At 35.3% G+C, this 19,159-nt stretch overlaps 1 protein-coding gene across 3 annotated transcripts in view; it reads right to left on the bottom strand.

Moving 5' to 3' along the window:
- LOC124301289 (dystrobrevin beta) overlaps positions 1-19,159 on the bottom strand; it is a 37,693-nt gene that overhangs the window by 9,871 nt on the left and 8,663 nt on the right. For all 3 annotated transcript variants that reach the window (XM_046756163.1, XM_046756165.1, XM_046756164.1), the window contains exons 2-11: positions 5,816-5,989; positions 5,241-5,457; positions 5,074-5,156; positions 2,607-2,758; positions 2,404-2,512; positions 2,142-2,308; positions 1,833-1,960; positions 1,553-1,651; positions 1,191-1,278; positions 868-906 (exon numbers count right to left, since the gene is read on the bottom strand). In XM_046756163.1, coding sequence (XP_046612119.1) covers positions 868-906; positions 1,191-1,278; positions 1,553-1,651; positions 1,833-1,960; positions 2,142-2,308; positions 2,404-2,512; positions 2,607-2,758; positions 5,074-5,156; positions 5,241-5,457; positions 5,816-5,984 — 1,251 coding nt within the window. In that variant the 5' untranslated portion in view covers positions 5,985-5,989. The remainder of the gene's footprint in view (positions 1-867; positions 907-1,190; positions 1,279-1,552; positions 1,652-1,832; positions 1,961-2,141; positions 2,309-2,403; positions 2,513-2,606; positions 2,759-5,073; positions 5,157-5,240; positions 5,458-5,815; positions 5,990-19,159) is intronic.

Here is a 19,159-nt window from a genome sequence, read left to right as displayed (position 1 = left end):
ATTTCTTTTATGCAAACTCAAATAATAGGAAGCATTGTTATTGAAAATAACGTCAGTCATTTTTTACTCTGTGACATATTTTGCAGTGCTCACGATATCTCGAAAACACATCAAGATTTACTTGAAATTTGGAGATAGTATTTCCTGATAGTTTCTGCTTTTCCCAACGATTATACTTTACTTATAATTATTACATTTTTTCTGTTAATTGAATGAAAAAGTTGTAAATTTTTAATTAAAAATCGAATTTTAATTTCAAGCAATCTCCGCTTGGATAAAAAGAAAAAAAAGGAGATGGTAGCAAAGAAGATACATCATTCAAGAATACCGTTTCCAAAATTCAAGTAGGTAGATTTAGCCAGATTTTAGATGTCGTAGGCGCGATATAATGCTTCACTTGAGTGAAATGGTTGATGTTATTGTGAATAACAGTGCTTCCTACTAATTGTTTCTGAATCTATGAAGCTCATCCTATATTCTTTTAAATAAAACAAACAGCAATCGAATTGGATAATTGGCTATCGTGTTATTTATTACCAAAATTTACCAACCTTTTCAGCTATTTCCTCATGTAAACGCATATTAGTTTAATTTAGTGTCTTCAACAATCTTCGGGCGAATACCATACAAATTTTTTTACATAATGCTATGAAAAGTTACTTGTATGTTTATTTCAAAATAAAATGTCAAACTCAACGTTCTGTCGTATTATATAATAGAACTATTTGACTACACTGTGAATTTGTAATTTGAGACTCACGAATGCCCAAGGTTGACATTATGAGATAACTCTCGATCAAAGTTCAAGCATAGCATGCAAGCATGTATTATGAGTAATTATATGTTAAACTTATAATTTAAACTTACCGCTTGGTCAGCCTGAGACATTTTGGATGCAGAACGAGGCTGTTGAAACAAGTGTAAAGTTGCGTTAAGCCATACTCAACAGCGCATCAGGCTAGGTAAATATCTAGTTGTCTTAATTGCATTAAATTGTTGATGTAACACAATATGGAGAATGTATAAAAATTAGGAGATGCTTTTTATTCAATCGCACACTGGTAGTAAAAACTTTTCCGGACTCTGTTCTATCTATCAAAATAATAATAGTCTGCGATCTGATCAACTAATTAACAAGTCCAACAGCCAAGCAATCTAATCAATAAGTATTTATTAAACTAATAACGCACCACTACGACAGCGCGTGCTTCTTGGGCTAGTCTCATGGCATATCTAGCTATGAGTTTGTGCTCATCCTCCAGTCTCGAACTATCCATACTGTAACCAAATGTATCATGTGTCAGATTTATTTTGCATTCGCAAATATTATTTACTTTGTGGCGTGATAGTTGTTCAATGAAAGAGATTTTTTGAGCTAAATAATTGGTTTTGTTGATGACAACTAAAAATAAAATATTTCTTGACATCCAAATCTTGGGATCATTCTTGCGCTATACAAGAAAATATCACTTGTCTTACTGTTCCAACATTTGGAGGATTTCAGATTCCATAATATGTTCAAAGTTTTCATCGGTCCAAAAATTTTACTCACCTCCTCAACGTTGATCTGCTATCCATTGAGCCAGAATCGAATGGAGCCATAAACCCAGACTCCGGAAATCCATTATGTGAGGGTAAAGGGGATGGTGGACTGGTCATTCAAAACAAAGATGAATAAAGATTAGCATTACTTTATAAATTATCCTCAAACGTGGTTCAAATTATGGGTTTCACCTTTGGCACTCTATTTCTTCTTGATAAAACATCAAGCCAATATTAGTTTACTCAGAACGTGAATATTGACTGATCTTACCAGCAATAACAGGACTTACACAATATGTGAAAGATCTAGAGTTTTCTCCGGTTGTTCTGGAAACCTTGGTAAATTATTCTTTCCTTTCTCTGGTACACATCTGAAGCTCTTGCGCAGAGAATGTCCAATTTGTTTACTCGGAGATTTCTAGAAACCGATTTTACTTTGATACTTTTATTTTATCGTCACTCGCTTGTAGAATCTAATCAAAGTAGATGCATCATAAGTTCAGCGGTGCTTGTCTAGGAATTGTGACTTTAGAGAGCATTGCTTTGTGCTAATTAGGCAAGTACTACTGTATGTGCAACAAAGATGGAAAAATGCTTACGAAACTACTGTACTCTCTGGTTTCATGATCATTATTATGTGGTCCAGAAACCCTTCCTCGCCAGAAACAATCCTGACACAGTTGGTACGAATGACACTTTTGACAGCGGTAGCGAAATCCGGTGAAATTCTCTTTGTGACAAGCATCACATGGTATTGGATGAACAACTGAAAAACGATCATGTATTTTAGGGTTCTCCGTCAATTGATCTAAGTATTGTCATTTTGATCATTCGATTTTCCATATTCAGTAAACTACTTACCACCTTCAACAGCAGCCATTCTATGATACAAAGGTAGCCAAATTAAACAATGTGGTGCAGGATCTGACATGAGTGTATCCAAAAAGTCATTGACAGTGACTTTGGAATTCTAAAAGTTTAAAATTTACAAAGAAATTGAAAACAGTGATTAAACATCAACAATTTGCAACAGTGCTTTGAAAATACACAAATTTCCTACTTACTGGTGGAAATATTGAATTTGCTAATCCTTCAGAATACCCAAATGAAGGTGTTTCGTAAACGGCAGCAGTTAACGCGAGAACTTCTTTCAAATAATCAGCAAACCTCCAATGGATCATGTGCCCATTACTATCTGATATCTGAGAATAAATATCTGAAAGCAATTGCAACAGAAAATCAACCAAATCACCATAATGGATCACTAGGCTTAGAATCCAGTTATTTTAGATTTTCTATTCCAAAAAAGTCGGATCTTATATTTGTTTGTTCATCGCTTCATTTTGACATTCTGAAAAAGATATTGAAAATCGAGATCGACATCGCGTTCCCGTTAATAAATATTCGAGGTCAAAGGTCAACAAATTTAGTTTTTTGCGACTATCTCGCTCACTATGGCTCGGAGGCTAATTGAGGCGAGTGTTAAAAATAAAAATTATATAATTTCCCACAAAAAAGGTCTCATTCATTTTTTACGTACATTGAACTATTTGGCAGAAAACCTGCTCCGCTATAACGTGTGTAGTATCCGCTTTTGCACTACTTTTGAGGATGAGATTGAATTTCAAAATCATACAATTTCACATAGGAAAGATTCTGTTTATTTTTTACGCACAGTGGACTATTTACAGGGTATAGAGCGACGAATAATTGTAGTTGCCAAGGACACTATTTGCTTCATTCCTGGAAACGGATTATGCAATTTGACCTATTCAAGTAATTTTAGTACGTCTTCATCATCTCTTTTAATTCGCATATCTCTGACATCAAAATGTGGCTCATTGCTATCCAACTTTTTAATTTCCTACATATGGCGTTTATGGAATGCATACTGGACACCCCCTTGCATAATACACTACCCTGTGTGCTCCTTCCACGAGAAAATCCTACTTCCATTTTCATCGACTTCGTCAATGTTTGTTCGATAATCATATCGGTTCAGGTACCACTGTTGATTTTATCACTTTGCCATCTGTAAATCTTTTAAATGTCAGCTGATCCATACTTTCTTCTATAGCGAGCATATCTTGTAAATATAAATGGTACAGAAAGTGTCCGGTAGCATGAAAATATGGAAGCATTTTTGTAACTGATTTCAGGTGCTGAGTCCAATTTCCCGTTCTCTCAGCATGTATAAAGTTATGTATAACAGAAACCATTTCAAGATATAGTACCCATAATTGTGCCGTACTACCTTGAGCTTTACATTTATTCAACTGATTGTAAAACTGCTCAACAAATGGTTCGAAATTTTGCTAGATGCTACATTTTCATAAGACACTGTTCCATTCATTATAACTTCAATATGACTGTCCATGAAATCATATATGGCATCATTAATTTCTATATCATCAAAAATATGACTCGACAATACTCTGCCGAGTAGTGTATGGCCTCTGACACTTCGGGCATAAGCATGGCCATTTCACATTTTATCTACATAATTTGTAACGTATATAATACTTAGGGCTTCTTTTATGCCATTTCCTGCAATTCTTTTCCCTATGCATCCTAGAAACGACATCAATATGTGGAAACCTCCTAATCTTAGAATTACACTTGAAGTCTGCATTCCAGGTTCACTAACAGCTACAGTTTCACGTACTTTCATGAATAGTGTCTGATTAAAAATCACAAGACATATCGCTTGATTATTAAAAGCAGCATCATCTGCAACACACTTCAACGTCGTATAAACAGTGTTGTAATTACTGCACCGCTTGTGAATAAATGGTAGAAACATGACGCGAGACGTTTCAGTTTGTTTCAGTTTTACTCAAGATATTCGATAAAGCCATTCCAACCTGATAAATCTGATACACCTTTCGACGTGCCATACATCCAGATTAGATCGATTATGTTCAAGGCGGTTTTGCATAATACTTACTCGTAGTTGACGTCTTTAACTTCAACTCTACTGAATCCAGACACTGTATGATTTTCGTACATGCGGAGAGGCACATGTGAAACTGCTGCCAAGTCTTTGGTACTTGATGCTGTTGTACACTTCATGATAAATAGATTACTAATAACAGCATTGTTTGGAGTAATTATTTTGATAACTCCCATTATATCATAAGCCGGTGAGTGGGGCGAACCAAAGATATGGTCGTTGGTACAGCTTGTGCGGGAACTACAGAGCACTTTGTTTTCAGCTAAACGGTTCGTTGTACGTAAAAAATGAAGAAAATCTTTCCTATGTCAAATTTCATAATCTTGAATTTCGATATGATCCTCAATTGGTCTCCAAGCCATAGGAAGAATCCGAATTTGTTGACCTTTCACCTTGAATATTTATTAACGCGAACGTGATCTCGTTCTCAATTTTGAACATCTTTTTCAGAACGTCAAAATGAAGCAATAAAAAAGAGGCTCCGACTTTTTAGGAGCAGAAGCCATACTTATAACTAAAATGACTGTATTATTAACGATGAACAAGATTTGTCATGATAAAATAATTGGAATACTTACATCGAAATTTGTCCATATTTTTACCAGCACATAGCGTAGCCAAAGCAACTTTTACTGAGAAAACGGATATTTTATTGTTTTCCCTAAAAAGAAATAAAGATTTAAAATAATTTTTATCAAAGATATCAGCAGAAATGTAGAATAAATATTATTTTTAGATTACATACCCACTGGTATATGCTGCCAAAAGCCAGTTCATAAGAAGAGCTGTGGTAGCGTCTACTTTTGCTTGCTGAGCTACGGGTACTCTTTTGTTGAGTGCGTGAAAGAGAGACGAAAGCAAGGTTTCCAGTCTTGATACTCCCAGAGTACTCGTCGGCTCTAATGTGTTCAAGCCATTTTCTCTGAATGCTTCGATCACGTTCCATATGTCAACATTGTGAACTAGAAACAGGGTCAGAAGCACAGAATATTAAAGACACTGTACCAACAGTAATGATGATTTAGAAAATTCAAATGGATTCCAATGTATTCGTTTTATTTTGTACATGCAAATCAAAACGGATGTAATGATTTGACAATTTGTTTGCGGATGAAAATTACGTTTAATCTGAAATTCGTAGAGTCGTCAAGATTAATACTTGATTAATGTGATGGAAAGCTGATTTAAATCACAAAAATAAGGAGTAGCATTATTAAATGCTGGGTTGTAGAATGATCTTATTTGTATGCCAGCTATGAGAATCTGTGATCACTTCAAACTGTTGATTTTGAGAAGTTTTTTATTGCAAGATGTACTTACAATGGACTTTTTTTTGAATGAATCTCAATTTACAAGCAGTTCGGTATGATGCGAATCGGATACTGTCAAAATTCTGTTGTCGCATTTCTTGCAACAGCTGCAGTCGACTTGCTTCCCCACTGCTACTGCCTATCCCTTGATTGGAACCTCCTGCACCATCTTCCGCCATTTTTTCTGTAACATTCAACAGTCTTCTTGTAAATTGAAATTACAAAGTACAGGGATAGTTATATCACCTAAAATATATTTAGCAGTTTTGCTCAAATTTTCCAATGTTTATGCTAATTATTTGATAAATTTTAATAGATGGGTTCGGAGTTAGTGAAGAAATATTTGATGCCATTTACTAAAAACGTGGATGTGATGTGTTGTATGATATACACGTAGTATTTTCCAGTATTAATTCAAAATTCACAGTAAAAAATTAATGAATATATTACTATCAGGGAATATGTTTCAAACATGCACCAATTTGCCCAAACGTAGCGTGGAGCTTTGCAGCTTATTTTTCAAACTGATTAAAAAAAGATCAGTTTCTGACAATGGGGGGTTTTCAGGTAATAGCGGAAGGAATATAGTCGTGCATAAGTTTATACTTCAACAATTGCATGTTTAAATTCTAAATGTAATAGGTGTCGTTAATAATCTATGTACTATGGTGGTATAAGATTATTTTACTGATTAGTGTAGTTGTTATAGTTCGTGACTGGATAGTTCGTCCGGTTCTTGAAGTTATTTGTCTGTTGTCTTGATAGTTAAAATGTATTCCTGTATTACCAAAGGAGAATGTTTTTCGCCTCAAATAAGTGATTTGCTTTCAATAAACAAGAATTAATCACATGATATGAATTCAATTGTATCGTTAAAACATTTAGTGTCAAGTGTCAAAAACCATAATTCTATTGTAACTTTTTTCCAGTGAGTCTGTCAGACCTCAAACTTCGTTGGAACAGTGGCAGTAGCTGATTAATTACTCGAAAAGATACAATCACTACGGCAACTTTCCGCAGTTTTCCTATACATGATTTCAACAATTTTGCGGATTTTACACAATTTCAGACGATTTATATAATTTCGCATAATTTCATGAAATTTTATATGTCTATATATTTCATACGGTTTATGATTTGATAACATTCCACTGAGAGTAGTGCAACATTTTTACAAAGTTTCAAAAGAAAAATATATTTTAACAATGTTACAACATTCAGAAACCATCATAAATTATGGAAATTTCGTAACATTTTGTAGTCATTAAATAAAATCTGTTAGTTTCTACATTTTTCAAATCATTCAGAATATGTATTTATGTGGAAAAAAAACTGTAACCAAGTTTGTTAAAATTTATGTTTATGTATTGAATTGGATGAGCTTAATTAATAAATGATTTCAATGATTTCAGTGATTTCAGAAAATTTCTAATGATTTGAATGATTTAATATTTCCGTAGACATTAATTTTCAATTGTTAACAAATCTTAAAAAAATACCAATGATAATACGTAAAATAAAATATGCTCATTTCTTTGATAAGTCCCTGACCCAGTATACGAACTGCTATGCACTTGGGCCTTCAGATAATTAATAATTAGCGTAAACAGTGGTCATCTAGTCTCGTATCCTCCGTTCGGCGACACTTGAAAAACATGTACATTATACATGTATCGGTGTTATAACCGGCAATCATGGCTGCGTGAATAAGGCGGCACTGATTGTAAGTAGATAAATTTTGAATCACGACTAAAAGATCAAGTCGCAATGATCGCCGATCCACGCACGCGAAAGAAGTTGTGAACTATCCTTATACTTTCTCATCCTAAAAACACACTGCAGCACAATAACATCGACGTAAAAAGCGTAGCTCATCTTCTCTATGCACAGCGAAAATTCAGTTATACGTTTTGCAAGGGGTATGGCAATATTAACGTATAAATGAGAAAAACGTTTGAGTAAAATACCTAAATATTCCTAACCTTCATGATTGAAAAATAAAAAATTTATGATTTTCAGCGGTCTTATAGGTATCATCTTGACATATTTACATTCACCTCTAGTGAAATCGACTAATATTATTAATCTTAAAGTTAATCCAGTGCCGGTAAGTAAAGAATCTTTCTGTAGATGAGGCGCGGACCTAAGCTTGCCAGGACGTGTTTGGGACAGGATTAGGCAGGTATGTCAAGCTACGCCATCCAACGATAGGCAAGTTCAATGTCAAATCGAAAATTTCGAATAAGAAGTCAACTGTAACAACGCATAACCGAACAGAGACCAGCACTAAGAGATTGAATACGTAGCGTATAAGTGCTAAAAACGTATAAGCGAGAAACGTACAAGTGCCAAACGTATAACCGAGAATTCACTGTATAAGTATATACCGTGAGTTTTTCTAACAGCGGAACGATCCGTGCGCCTGAGGCAGGCAACCGCAGTTAGAGTCGTTAGGGGTAACCGTGCGCAGTGGGTAACTGTGCGCACCCTGTTTATCTACGAAGGGCAGAAGGGAAAGTCGTGATATGCGTAGGGAACTGAAACGTACGGTAACAAAGACTTAATTCATCTACAAGATTGCGACATCGTGTCGTCCATCTATTTTTTAATATAAATAAAAAGAATTCGACGCTCCAACTATAATTTTTGTCATCTGGACAAATATTGTCACATCAAACTGAATATAATCACCAAGGTAAATCAATTTTTTTTATGTTAGTGATTTATTTAAGTTTACTATTCTGTATATAATTTAAGGTTATGTTTAATATGAGTAAAGTTATACGAGTATCTATCAAAAATCTCGGTCTGGGGCAAGTGTGCGCGGGTGAGTGTTCACACACTTAGATACCCCCGTTGTTTTATGTGAGAAAGCAATGAAGTTGTTGTAAAAAAAATTGACTAATAATGTTTTTTTTATTTCAGTTTTTGATCACAATGCCACGTGGCATGAACAATGTACCTTTTATGAAGGAGGTAGTTTTGAATGTGATCGCTGCCACAAATAATCCTCGTAAAATTATCAACTAATTTTAAAGTTTCTTTTAAATTTCTAAAATTTCTTTAAGTTCATTCTTAGGCATCTGATTTTATGTGATTTTATTGTAATAAGTCGATCTCGCATTATTTATTTATCTAGTTTTCAAAATAATTTGTTATTAAGAAGTCTATAACTATTCAAGAACAATGCGCACACTTACCCGAAGAAATGCGCATTTTGAATTTTTTACATTAACCATTTTTTCTTTCCAATTGTCAAAGTTTTATGTGTTATTACTTAATTTAATTATTAGTTCAATAAATGCTTTATCATATACATGGGTTCTTTTGTCCTTATTTCTTTTTGTTTAATTTTTACACGAACCTAAATCCTTAAGTGCGCACACTTGACCCGAACGACTCTACACCTCATGTTCAAGTTGAGCACCATGTCTCACAACCTCATTATCCCGATGAATAACTGAATTTGATGTCAGTCCTATTTTTAATTGACTCATTATTGCTTAAGTTGATTTCCGAATTAAATTTTTCATCGTTTTCCACATTTCCTAATATTCATATTATTTTGACAAATATTAGACAAATATAGTTTGATGATTGGGCTGGCCATGACGAGATACGGTGCTCAACCTGAATATGAGCAGTATCTCTGGTTGCCTATCTCAGACATGTGGATCGTTCCGCTGTTACAAAAACTCACGATATACCTACAGAGTGAATTCCTAACAACCGCATGGTCCGTGGTCTGCTAAAATCCTAATGCGCATGCCCTACGATCCGAGAGCGGCTATTCACCAGGGTAACCAACTGTTGCTAGCCTAAAAAATTTCGACATTTGTGAGTTAAGCACAACTGCCGTCGATACTGTCAACATTTTTGAGATTCCATACACGCTCATTAAGTTTTAGCCAATGATAAACCATGCAGTCGTTAGGAATTCACTCTATATATACACGATTAGGGAAACATGTGGACATTAAGTCAGGGACAGCTAGTTTTTCGCCCGAGTCGATTACGTTGGTAACGCAGATTTGGTTTGCAGTTGTCACTGTCGACCGGCCGCTACGGGCTGAATCTGCGTTACTAACGTAATCGACTCGACCAAAAAACTAGGCGTCTCTGAATTAATGTCCACACGTGTACATAAATCATGATTCGAATGAAAAATTTCGCAATTTTGCAGCACCATAAAGAGCTTGGGTAGATTGATCCGAAGTATTTATTCGCGTCGGTAGCTTCGAGTTTTGCTTACGAATGTGACATTCACGTGCGATGATACGAGAAAATTGTGAAACAAAACTAAAACCTGCAGATTAACGTGAAATTTTTATCTTGAGCTTAGAGCGACGAAAGTCGACCCGGGTTCAGAAACTTACACGAGTCACGAGTAAGGTGCTGGACGAGAGGTCTCATACATGCGTACGAGAGAATTTCAGGTCGTCGCCTCGTCTGAAATAACTGGACTTGAGGCAAGTCCAGAGATATTATTACGGAGCGAAAAATAGTATATGTTGCATAAATTATGATAATGGGTGTGGTGTGCGTTGCCTAACATGCTGGAATCAAAACTGATGTGTTATATTTTGGTCGATGATGAGCAGTGTTGTACATTATTCAGATAATTTTGATTAACGCGGAATTATCTTGGATAAAATCATTTCACCAGTTATCTTATAAATGTAATCTACAATCTAAAATCTATCTTAATCCATCGAAATAACATAAATAATAAGATTCTCATCTGTAGATATTCATACTCACCATTTTGTACAATACTGAGGTAATACGTGTTTGAAAACGTGTATGAAAAATTAAATATACTGGGTTACAGATTTTTAGTTCCTGAAGGGGGGGGGGGGGGGGGGGGGTATAGCTTGAACGGTCTAATATCATACCTATTTTAAAGAGTTGTTATTCAAAAAAATGAAACCACTTACACAGCAATTTGAGTTAACGGGCTTTATTAGTTATAATTTCAAGAACATTTAGAACTTTTTCATTGAAATTAATAAGAAAATGGCGACATGACGCATATAAGTACCGAGCAACTCCGAACTCGAGAGCTTTTGCGATGGCGCATCTCCTGACATCACTCTCCAACTTGTAAGACATAGAACGATTTTTTTGAGTTAATAACACCCCCCCGCCCCCCAAGCATACAGGCATAATAGTCCAGGAGGAAGAGGAAAAGTAATTTAAATCACAAGTTTGGGCTTGGAAACGAGAGGTAATTTATAGCTTTAATTCTCAAATTAATTAAAATTCCTCTGATCCTCGCTTGCTAGCAGTGATTAATTTAAAGTTAGACGGTTTTAATGTCGCCGAAGCTGTTACATACATACCTATAATGAACCATGGTCCCCCCCCCCGCCCCCGGCCGCACTTTTTTAAAAAATAATTCGGAGTGCATTATTTCCTCCATCTCGTTGCAACGCGAGATTTGATTGTATAGAATTCATGCGGCAAGAATTTAGATCACTTTTGAAAATCATATCGTTTCTCAATTTTCAAAAAATTTGGCGATCAGTTTCATTCAGCCGTTTTTGCGTCAACGTGGAGAATTCGAGAAGTTGAGATTTAATAGTGCATCCATCACATACCTATGTTGACATGGGGAATGACGTGATTGAAATTAGCCACGCCAATGTAACTACTAAACTCAACCACTTTAAAACAATTTTGAAGCTTCAAAATCACAATAAGAAAAGTCAGCTCTATTAAAATTATAACACATTGTTTACTTTTGTAAAATCCAATCTTACAGGTCACATTATCTAAACGTTTCAATATATGTGTAACATAAAAATAAAACATTCGCGACACATCTTGCATGTGATTCTTCGCGGTATATTCTGCATTCTTCGGCAACCGTGTTTTAGTTATGAATCTATAAGAATACGGTAAAGATGAAGTTTGAGTATATATAAGATTGGATACTTTTGAATTGCAGTGTCTGTGTAAGTTTGTACATTTCGAATGATTTTGCAAAGGTTCAAAATTCTGTAACAATTTCATGTTCTGTATTAATATGCGAACACTTCTTGATAGCGCACTGATGCTCGTTTGTTGCTTGCGGATTCCGTTAAAAACTGAAACTACATACCGATGAGCTGTTGATTTCGCATTGAAATGTGCGGACAAAAGAATAATTCAATTAGATTATAGCGACGTTACTTATGATTGTGTATAGATCATGATGCTGTTCAGACTGTAATATCTGATAACTTATGGGGTATTTTCCCAGGGGAATTCTTAAAAATACGGGTGGTTTGTTTAAGCTTTAATATCTATAAGAATCTAAGAGTAAGGTGCTATATATAAGCTGATGCTATTCTGACGTAGAACGTGCTTCCAGAATCTAGGTATAGTTTCCGAAGCTATAATTCAATTTGTCATAAAGTAAGGAGAAAAGTAAGTTGAGAAAAATAATAGAAAAGATATCACATCAGTCCTAATAAACTGATTATACTTATTGTTGGTAGAATGAACTAGAAGCTTTTTTTAATACGTTTCACTTGAAACTGAGACTTTTTTTTTGCTTAGCTTAGTTTCGTACGATCTATAGTTTTCGAATTAAAACGTAAAAGAAAATAAAATTAAGCATAACCTTATCAACTAACAAAAGTATTTTACAAAGTTTCAGAGGGTGGAGATTTCGGTCAGATCGATTACATGTAGAATACCCCATATAAAGTAATATACGTTTGGTTAATTTCAATATACGGAGATGTTTTCATAAACGTTTCACAGTTATCTTACGGTCAGCAAATATGATCGTAAATTATATCGGTGGGTGTACATATCCATACAGCAAATAACTGAGGAATGAATCACTAATCAACAGGTAACCGCATATATGGCAACATGCGCCAATAAAATAATTAGCATTAATCCTATCCGGCTCGTATTCAGTATATAATTATGGTATCGCTCGTTTTAGCTGGATTCGTTGAGATCGAATATTCAGCGGACAAGTTTCTTCGTAGGGATTGTACGAAAGAACAACTATAATCTGTTTACAGAAGAAAATTCAAAACCCGCAGCAGTAGCTTGTGGAAAATCGTAAATGGGTACAAGGTACAAGTAGTTAGTATTGATCTCGAAACATACAATTATAATGAAATATGTGTGTCCGTTGTTCTTGTTTTACGCACTACGCAACATAGTCTAATTATTCGCACGGAATATGTGATTATCAATGTTACAACGAGAGTTGTGACTTAGTTTCCATCGTGTGCAGAGTTTAAATTGGATCACCAATCACGTACCTATTAGATTTGTCAAGAAAGCGGGGAATCCCATGGCGGATATCAAGCTACACGTTTAGTTAATTTAAACTTTGCCTAAAACTTAAACCAAGTCATTTGTACGTAAAATTGCGTAACGTGTAGTACGTAATGAAAAGTTCAAGCTCATTCATTTTCCCGTGAACATTATACTGAATTATACTGAAAGAGAAAACCGAATAACGGAATCCCGCAATGACATATCACCTACATATTATTACATGAGCGGATACACCAACTTCAGCGGGATTTCTGTAGAGTCAAAACTTTGATATGGCAGCAATTTGAATAAAATATGGTGTACGCCAAGATCCGATAATCCTTGAATTTTTAGACTCTTATGCTGCACCGTTTACGAGAAACACGTTCATCAACATTATCGTTTTTTCGAATTTCCACTATTTTTTCCCACGGTCGGGAAAAAATTAACAAATATGTTTTTCATGTAAAAAAGTTTGATCTTTCCAAATATGAAATCCATTTTGAGGTAGCTCCCCGGAAACTATCAGAGAAACACGTTTTCAGACATTTTGTGTACTGTGGAAGATAAAAAAAAGTTGTCTTACTTTTTTGTGCGTAAAAATTGACAAGTTCGAATTAAGTAAAGAAACGGTTCAGTATTGTTGGTCTATGGAACGATAGTCCTGGGTCACCCTGTATATATACCGAATCAATTATAATCCGATTTCCATCCTACACTACAAATTTGAAAACGTCTACTTTTTCACAGATGAAAACATAAAAAGAATCCAACTTTTAGTCCATCGCATTGATACAGGACTGAAAATATCTAGAAAAGAAAAAACTCGTATAAATTTATTTGGCAGTTTCCGAGGATCTACCTTAAAGTGGATTTCATAGTCAAACAAAGTTTCAACTCATTCAAAACATGACAAAAAAAAAATAATGTTTTTTCACAAACGATACGGCTTGAAAACCAAAGAATTGTAAGATTATTTTATACTTTATACGTATAATCAAAAGCTTACGAGGTTGAAAAATGAAAAATTGTAAAAAAAATTAAAATGGGAATAAAAATTTCTGCCTCACATAATTGCCGCTTCCGGAGCAGGCAAGACTCTTCACTCGTTATATGAGAGGTATTTAGATGGCTAGGTGCCAGTGATACGATAAATATTCATAACCCAGTGCTGAGAATTTCCACGGAGTGTGGAAAATACGGTCGAGCCGCGGCAAGAAGACACGGAATCGATACCTAGGTACGACCCAACGTGTGCTGCAGGCGGCAGCGAGGAGGCTTTACCTCGCGGATTCTGCAAGAGGCAAGGAAGGAAGGCCGAGATGAGAGCGGTTAAACGAAGGAGCGAGCTAGGCAACGAAGAGCTGGGAAAAAGGAAGAAGGGACGGAAGGTGTGTGAGGCGAGGTGTGCTTGGAGTGAGAAATGGCGAGAGATTGCAGCTGCAAGGAAATGTCGAGATATATGCGAACTCTCTATTAGCGAAAATGTAACACCCCGTAGATAATACGAGCAAATTCAAAAACCCTGCAATCAAGCCCCGAACGCATTTTGGAATCTAAAATTTCCTGATCTATCCAGGTATTTCAGACCAAAATATGACCTTTCAAAATCATAATCAAAAAATTACAGTACTTTTAATGAGATGACATATATTTGAGAAATATATATTTACTAACGGCAGATTGCAATTCTCGATGGAAAAAAAAACAAAAATAAGTGTTGGTATTGATTGTTGATCTTATATTCTTTACGAATATACGTAATTCAGTTACTGCAGCTGATTTATTTATGACGGGCAATGAAAACATGCCGATTTCTTCTAATGGGATCAATTCAGAATTTTGAAAATTCACATAATGCAATAATCTTGAGAGTCAAAAAAGTTTCGAGTTATCTGCGAGGTGAGTATCGAAACTATGATTAACGCCTTCAAACGTTCAATAAACTAATCGATAAAACGTATCGATAACCTTGAGACTGACAAACTTTTTTTATGCGCCTCGGACGATTTATAAAACATTGCGACGATTGTTCGAGCCCGTCGTTGTATAACAGAGCTCTGGGCTTACATTGTACGGAACTTTAGGTAAGCATTCGAATAGGCGACCGATGCTGGGATGGACCACCTAGAAGTCTTCCTCTGGAGAATCCAGGACGGAGATGCCGCTGCTGGCTGGCATTCTCTTGCGTAGGCGGGTCACCGAGGTACATATGTACGTACATATACATATAGATACCTACATACACATACGTAAGTATAACCTACACCCGCACCGAGTTGAGAAAATTATAACATGGGGTTTATAGTGGAAGCTGTGCATTATACCCGTCCGTGAAAGGCACATATAAAGAATATGTGCGTTATTCAAAAGTGTAATAATAATAATTACATTAATTACTATGATTATTATATGCGTATTGTAAAGAATTTTTATGCGATCAAACTTTCGTAATTTTTGTAAATGTCGATTTATTGTTCTACGAATATCAAATCATCGCAATAGTTACAACCAAGTATAGTAAAAGTGTAAAAAATCAAGAACAACGGCAATGCAGACTGGATTATATGATTACAGCTGCACTATTAGTTTTCATTTTGTACTCAGAAGTATAACTTATAGATTTTTCGGTTAGGGTAAAGAGTAAACGTGGTTTAGGTACTGTAGAGTAACCGTAACTAGAAATTTATCTCGGTGTAATACGTCAGATTTTATAATAATTATAGTCAAGATTGGTTGTACCGTTGACTTAAAAATGTAAGCAATTGTTGAAATTAAGTAAATAAAAATTTGGGTAGATTTTACAATATGCTTCAGATGCGAAAATGTTCTTCATCATTTCCTTTCGTAAGGAAAAGAGAATTTGAACTTGGTCCAATGTCCAAATTTTTTGAAACGATTGATAAAATCCAAAATTTTGGCGAAACATCATGACTTCTGCAATTGACCGTAAAATTTTCCCCTCGACAAATATCCCAGCCCATATAAGGTACCGGAGTGATTACACATTCGGGTATAATAATAGTAATAATAATAATGTAAACTTATAAGGTCGTAAATATAACGATGAGTGATTGAATAAAACGATAAAAACGTAAATAGCAGAAAAGAAAATAACAAAATTGCAGATCAGACAAGGTGATGCGAACAAAGAGCTTGTGCGAAATACGTCGCAGATACACGAAATCTGTTCGTTACTGACGTATGATGTAAACTTTGTGAGCGCGGTTTAACTGTAAACATCAAAAGATTAAGATTATTCACGCCGCCGATTGAGATAAGATCGTCCAATCGATTCAACTTCATTAATCAAACACCAAGATTGTGCTAGCAAAGTTGTATAATTTATATTTTACACCGATTTCGTATCATGTTCGAAATCCGGCAGCCGACTTGCCAGTTCAGTTTGTCATGTACGTAATAAACATGAAAAATACGGATATTATTAAAAATGAACCAATAGTATCTTTAGTTGTGGTTACTTACTATACATTTCTTAACTTAATTAACGCAGTTGAAGTTAGTAACGTCAAAGTAACGCAACATTATTGAAAATTTCATTTTCTTACTGTCTGTATATTTCTCCTGCATAGAAATGAGCTATGAAAATTATAACTTTAGAATTATAACATTGATAGGGTTTAGTTTGCAAAATATCATGATATTATTGCTCTATTATAACTTTTAAAATGTCAAACAATTTTTCTCGAAACTGTATCGTCAGATAAATATTACGAATTTCAACTTCGTCTTGACTGATTACTTTTTTTTATTGCGAATACAAACACGCAAATTTGCAATAAAACCGTCCAAGCTTAAATTATAAGAACGCCCTGTTCTGTGTAGCATAAGTGAATATACGAAATAGTATACGTATATCTAAAAGGTTATAGATAGCAATTGCATAAGGAGATATAAGACATAGACGTGGGCGATATTTCACTGGCAATTTTCTATAATATCGGGACCGAAACGTGGTCAGAATTTTTACTATCATAAATCGAACTGTATAAACTTCTGCCCAACTCTCCTGGTTTTCATAAATCTAATCTAACGGGACAACTCGGACCCCTTTCGAATAAAATCCCCTTGCGGTATAGCCACATACCGATAAATACCTGTACAAAAGTAAATTATCGGATGAATACACAAATATGTAAATTTACACAATACGCTGGAATGAGATGAACAATAACAGGCTTAAAACTCGCTTAAAAATTGCGTTAAAGTCACGCTTGCATGAAATAGTTGTGATATTGTGTTACGAGTGCGGAAAGCGGGCGATTTCTGACGAGTGTTAAGGTTGCAGGGTGAGCCGTAAAGGCTATCGCTGTAAATACACGAGTCAAATATCGCCCACATCCACACGAGTGACACGTACGATTTTTTCCAACACCTGTGAAGGAAAGTTCGAATTGAGAAGCAAACGTTACACGTAATATGATAATTTAAAAGAAGTAGATCAAGAGCGATTAAGAGTTTCGAAAGCACGGACCCGGCTTCGTACAACCTAACCTAAGAGTACAAACTTCAAGTTGAACTTGCCGAATGACGTAACTAGCGGTGCGTAAAAAAGTTATCCGAAAGTGTGCACGGGCCAAGAAAGCACTAGGGTGTAAAATTGAGAATCTCATCGTCGATTAAAATATTTTTTCCAACACCTCCTTGGAAAATTTCATTTCGAAAACCTGTGGAACGAGCGTAGGGTGCCCCATTTCAGAAAAGTGCGGTAAAACGACGCTGGCGCATGCGCACAGCAGAAGTGCTCGATTTTACACACTAGGATTTTCCTTTTTTATTTTCGAAAAAATTAAGCTGCATGATCAGGCATGGGGAATTCCCTATACACGCATTTTATAACGTAGTACCTTGCATCGGTTTAGTTGCATTGCACATTCAAGAGGTCTGATAACATGTAGTAAAAGAAAATCAAGGCGATTGCGCGCGGAGAGCGGTAAGGTTGATCTTTTACAAGGTTGAATCGGCCAGTTCATCGGCTTCAAAAGTTACGAATAGGGAAAAAACCGTTTCGGAACTCCCAGCATTGTTATTTGTTATTTACTTTATTATTATTTGTGCCCATGATAGTGAACAGGATGACTGAACACCCCTGTTAAAAAAATACGGAAAATATTTGATTTGGATATTAGTGTGCCATAACCTTAAAGTGAGTGAGAATCTGTTGTATGTTCAGTATTTTCGAGAATTGTTAGAAATTTCTTGACCCAACCCACAAGCACAGTTTCAAACATTGTCATGTCCTATTAGAGTGATTCATTATTTTCATGTACAGACTTGAATTTGGCGCCAGCCACCATGTATTACAGGGCCTATAGGTTAAGTCGATAATTTGGTCAATCATATTGTAAAATCGATTATCAAGAAGAGATCGATGTAGAATTTCTTTCTTATCACCTCTTACCCATGCTTTGAAAGAAAAACGTTGCACAAACAAAACTTTTCTTGATCCACAATAAATAGTGAAGATACGTCCACGAGTCGTATTAATAACCTAAAGCTAACACTTCCCAAAGTTTAAAACGATGTCGTTACTCTGGAGAGAAGAAAACTGTTAGGCACGATTTGCAGAGACAAACGCGTGCATAATATGTATATAATATCCGTATAACAGACCTGAATACCTCAGGCGATGCGATCAGAAAAAAAGGCGTATGAAGGAAAATTGAAAAGTGAGTCAAAGAAAAGCAAGCCAAGTCAGACAACCATGCGCATAAAATACAATATTCATAAAACTGCAATAACGGGATAAAGAGACAAAAATGCAGAATTAACTACATATTTATTAATTAGCGATAACTGCCGATCCGTATTTGCAGTTATTACAAGACTGCTGAGAGTGCAGTTAATTCTTATGTTGACAATGAACGCCACACGTTTCAACACTCAAAACACATACGGTAAAGGCTTGATAAGTTTCCACCTGCGGAACGAGAAAAAATTGCGATAATTTGATGCTGGTGGAACAATAAATTGATGTTATAGGTGTTATTTGAAAAAAATGTGACTAACTAAATGAACAGAATTTACGTTGCAATAACAAGAAAATGTAATCTTGACAACTATAATC

This window comes from Neodiprion virginianus, chromosome 3 (genome assembly GCF_021901495.1).
Source record: "Neodiprion virginianus isolate iyNeoVirg1 chromosome 3, iyNeoVirg1.1, whole genome shotgun sequence".
Taxonomy (NCBI): domain Eukaryota; kingdom Metazoa; phylum Arthropoda; class Insecta; order Hymenoptera; family Diprionidae; genus Neodiprion; species Neodiprion virginianus.
Note: the sequence above shows the minus strand (reverse complement) of the source record. Positions and strands in the feature narration are given on the sequence as shown.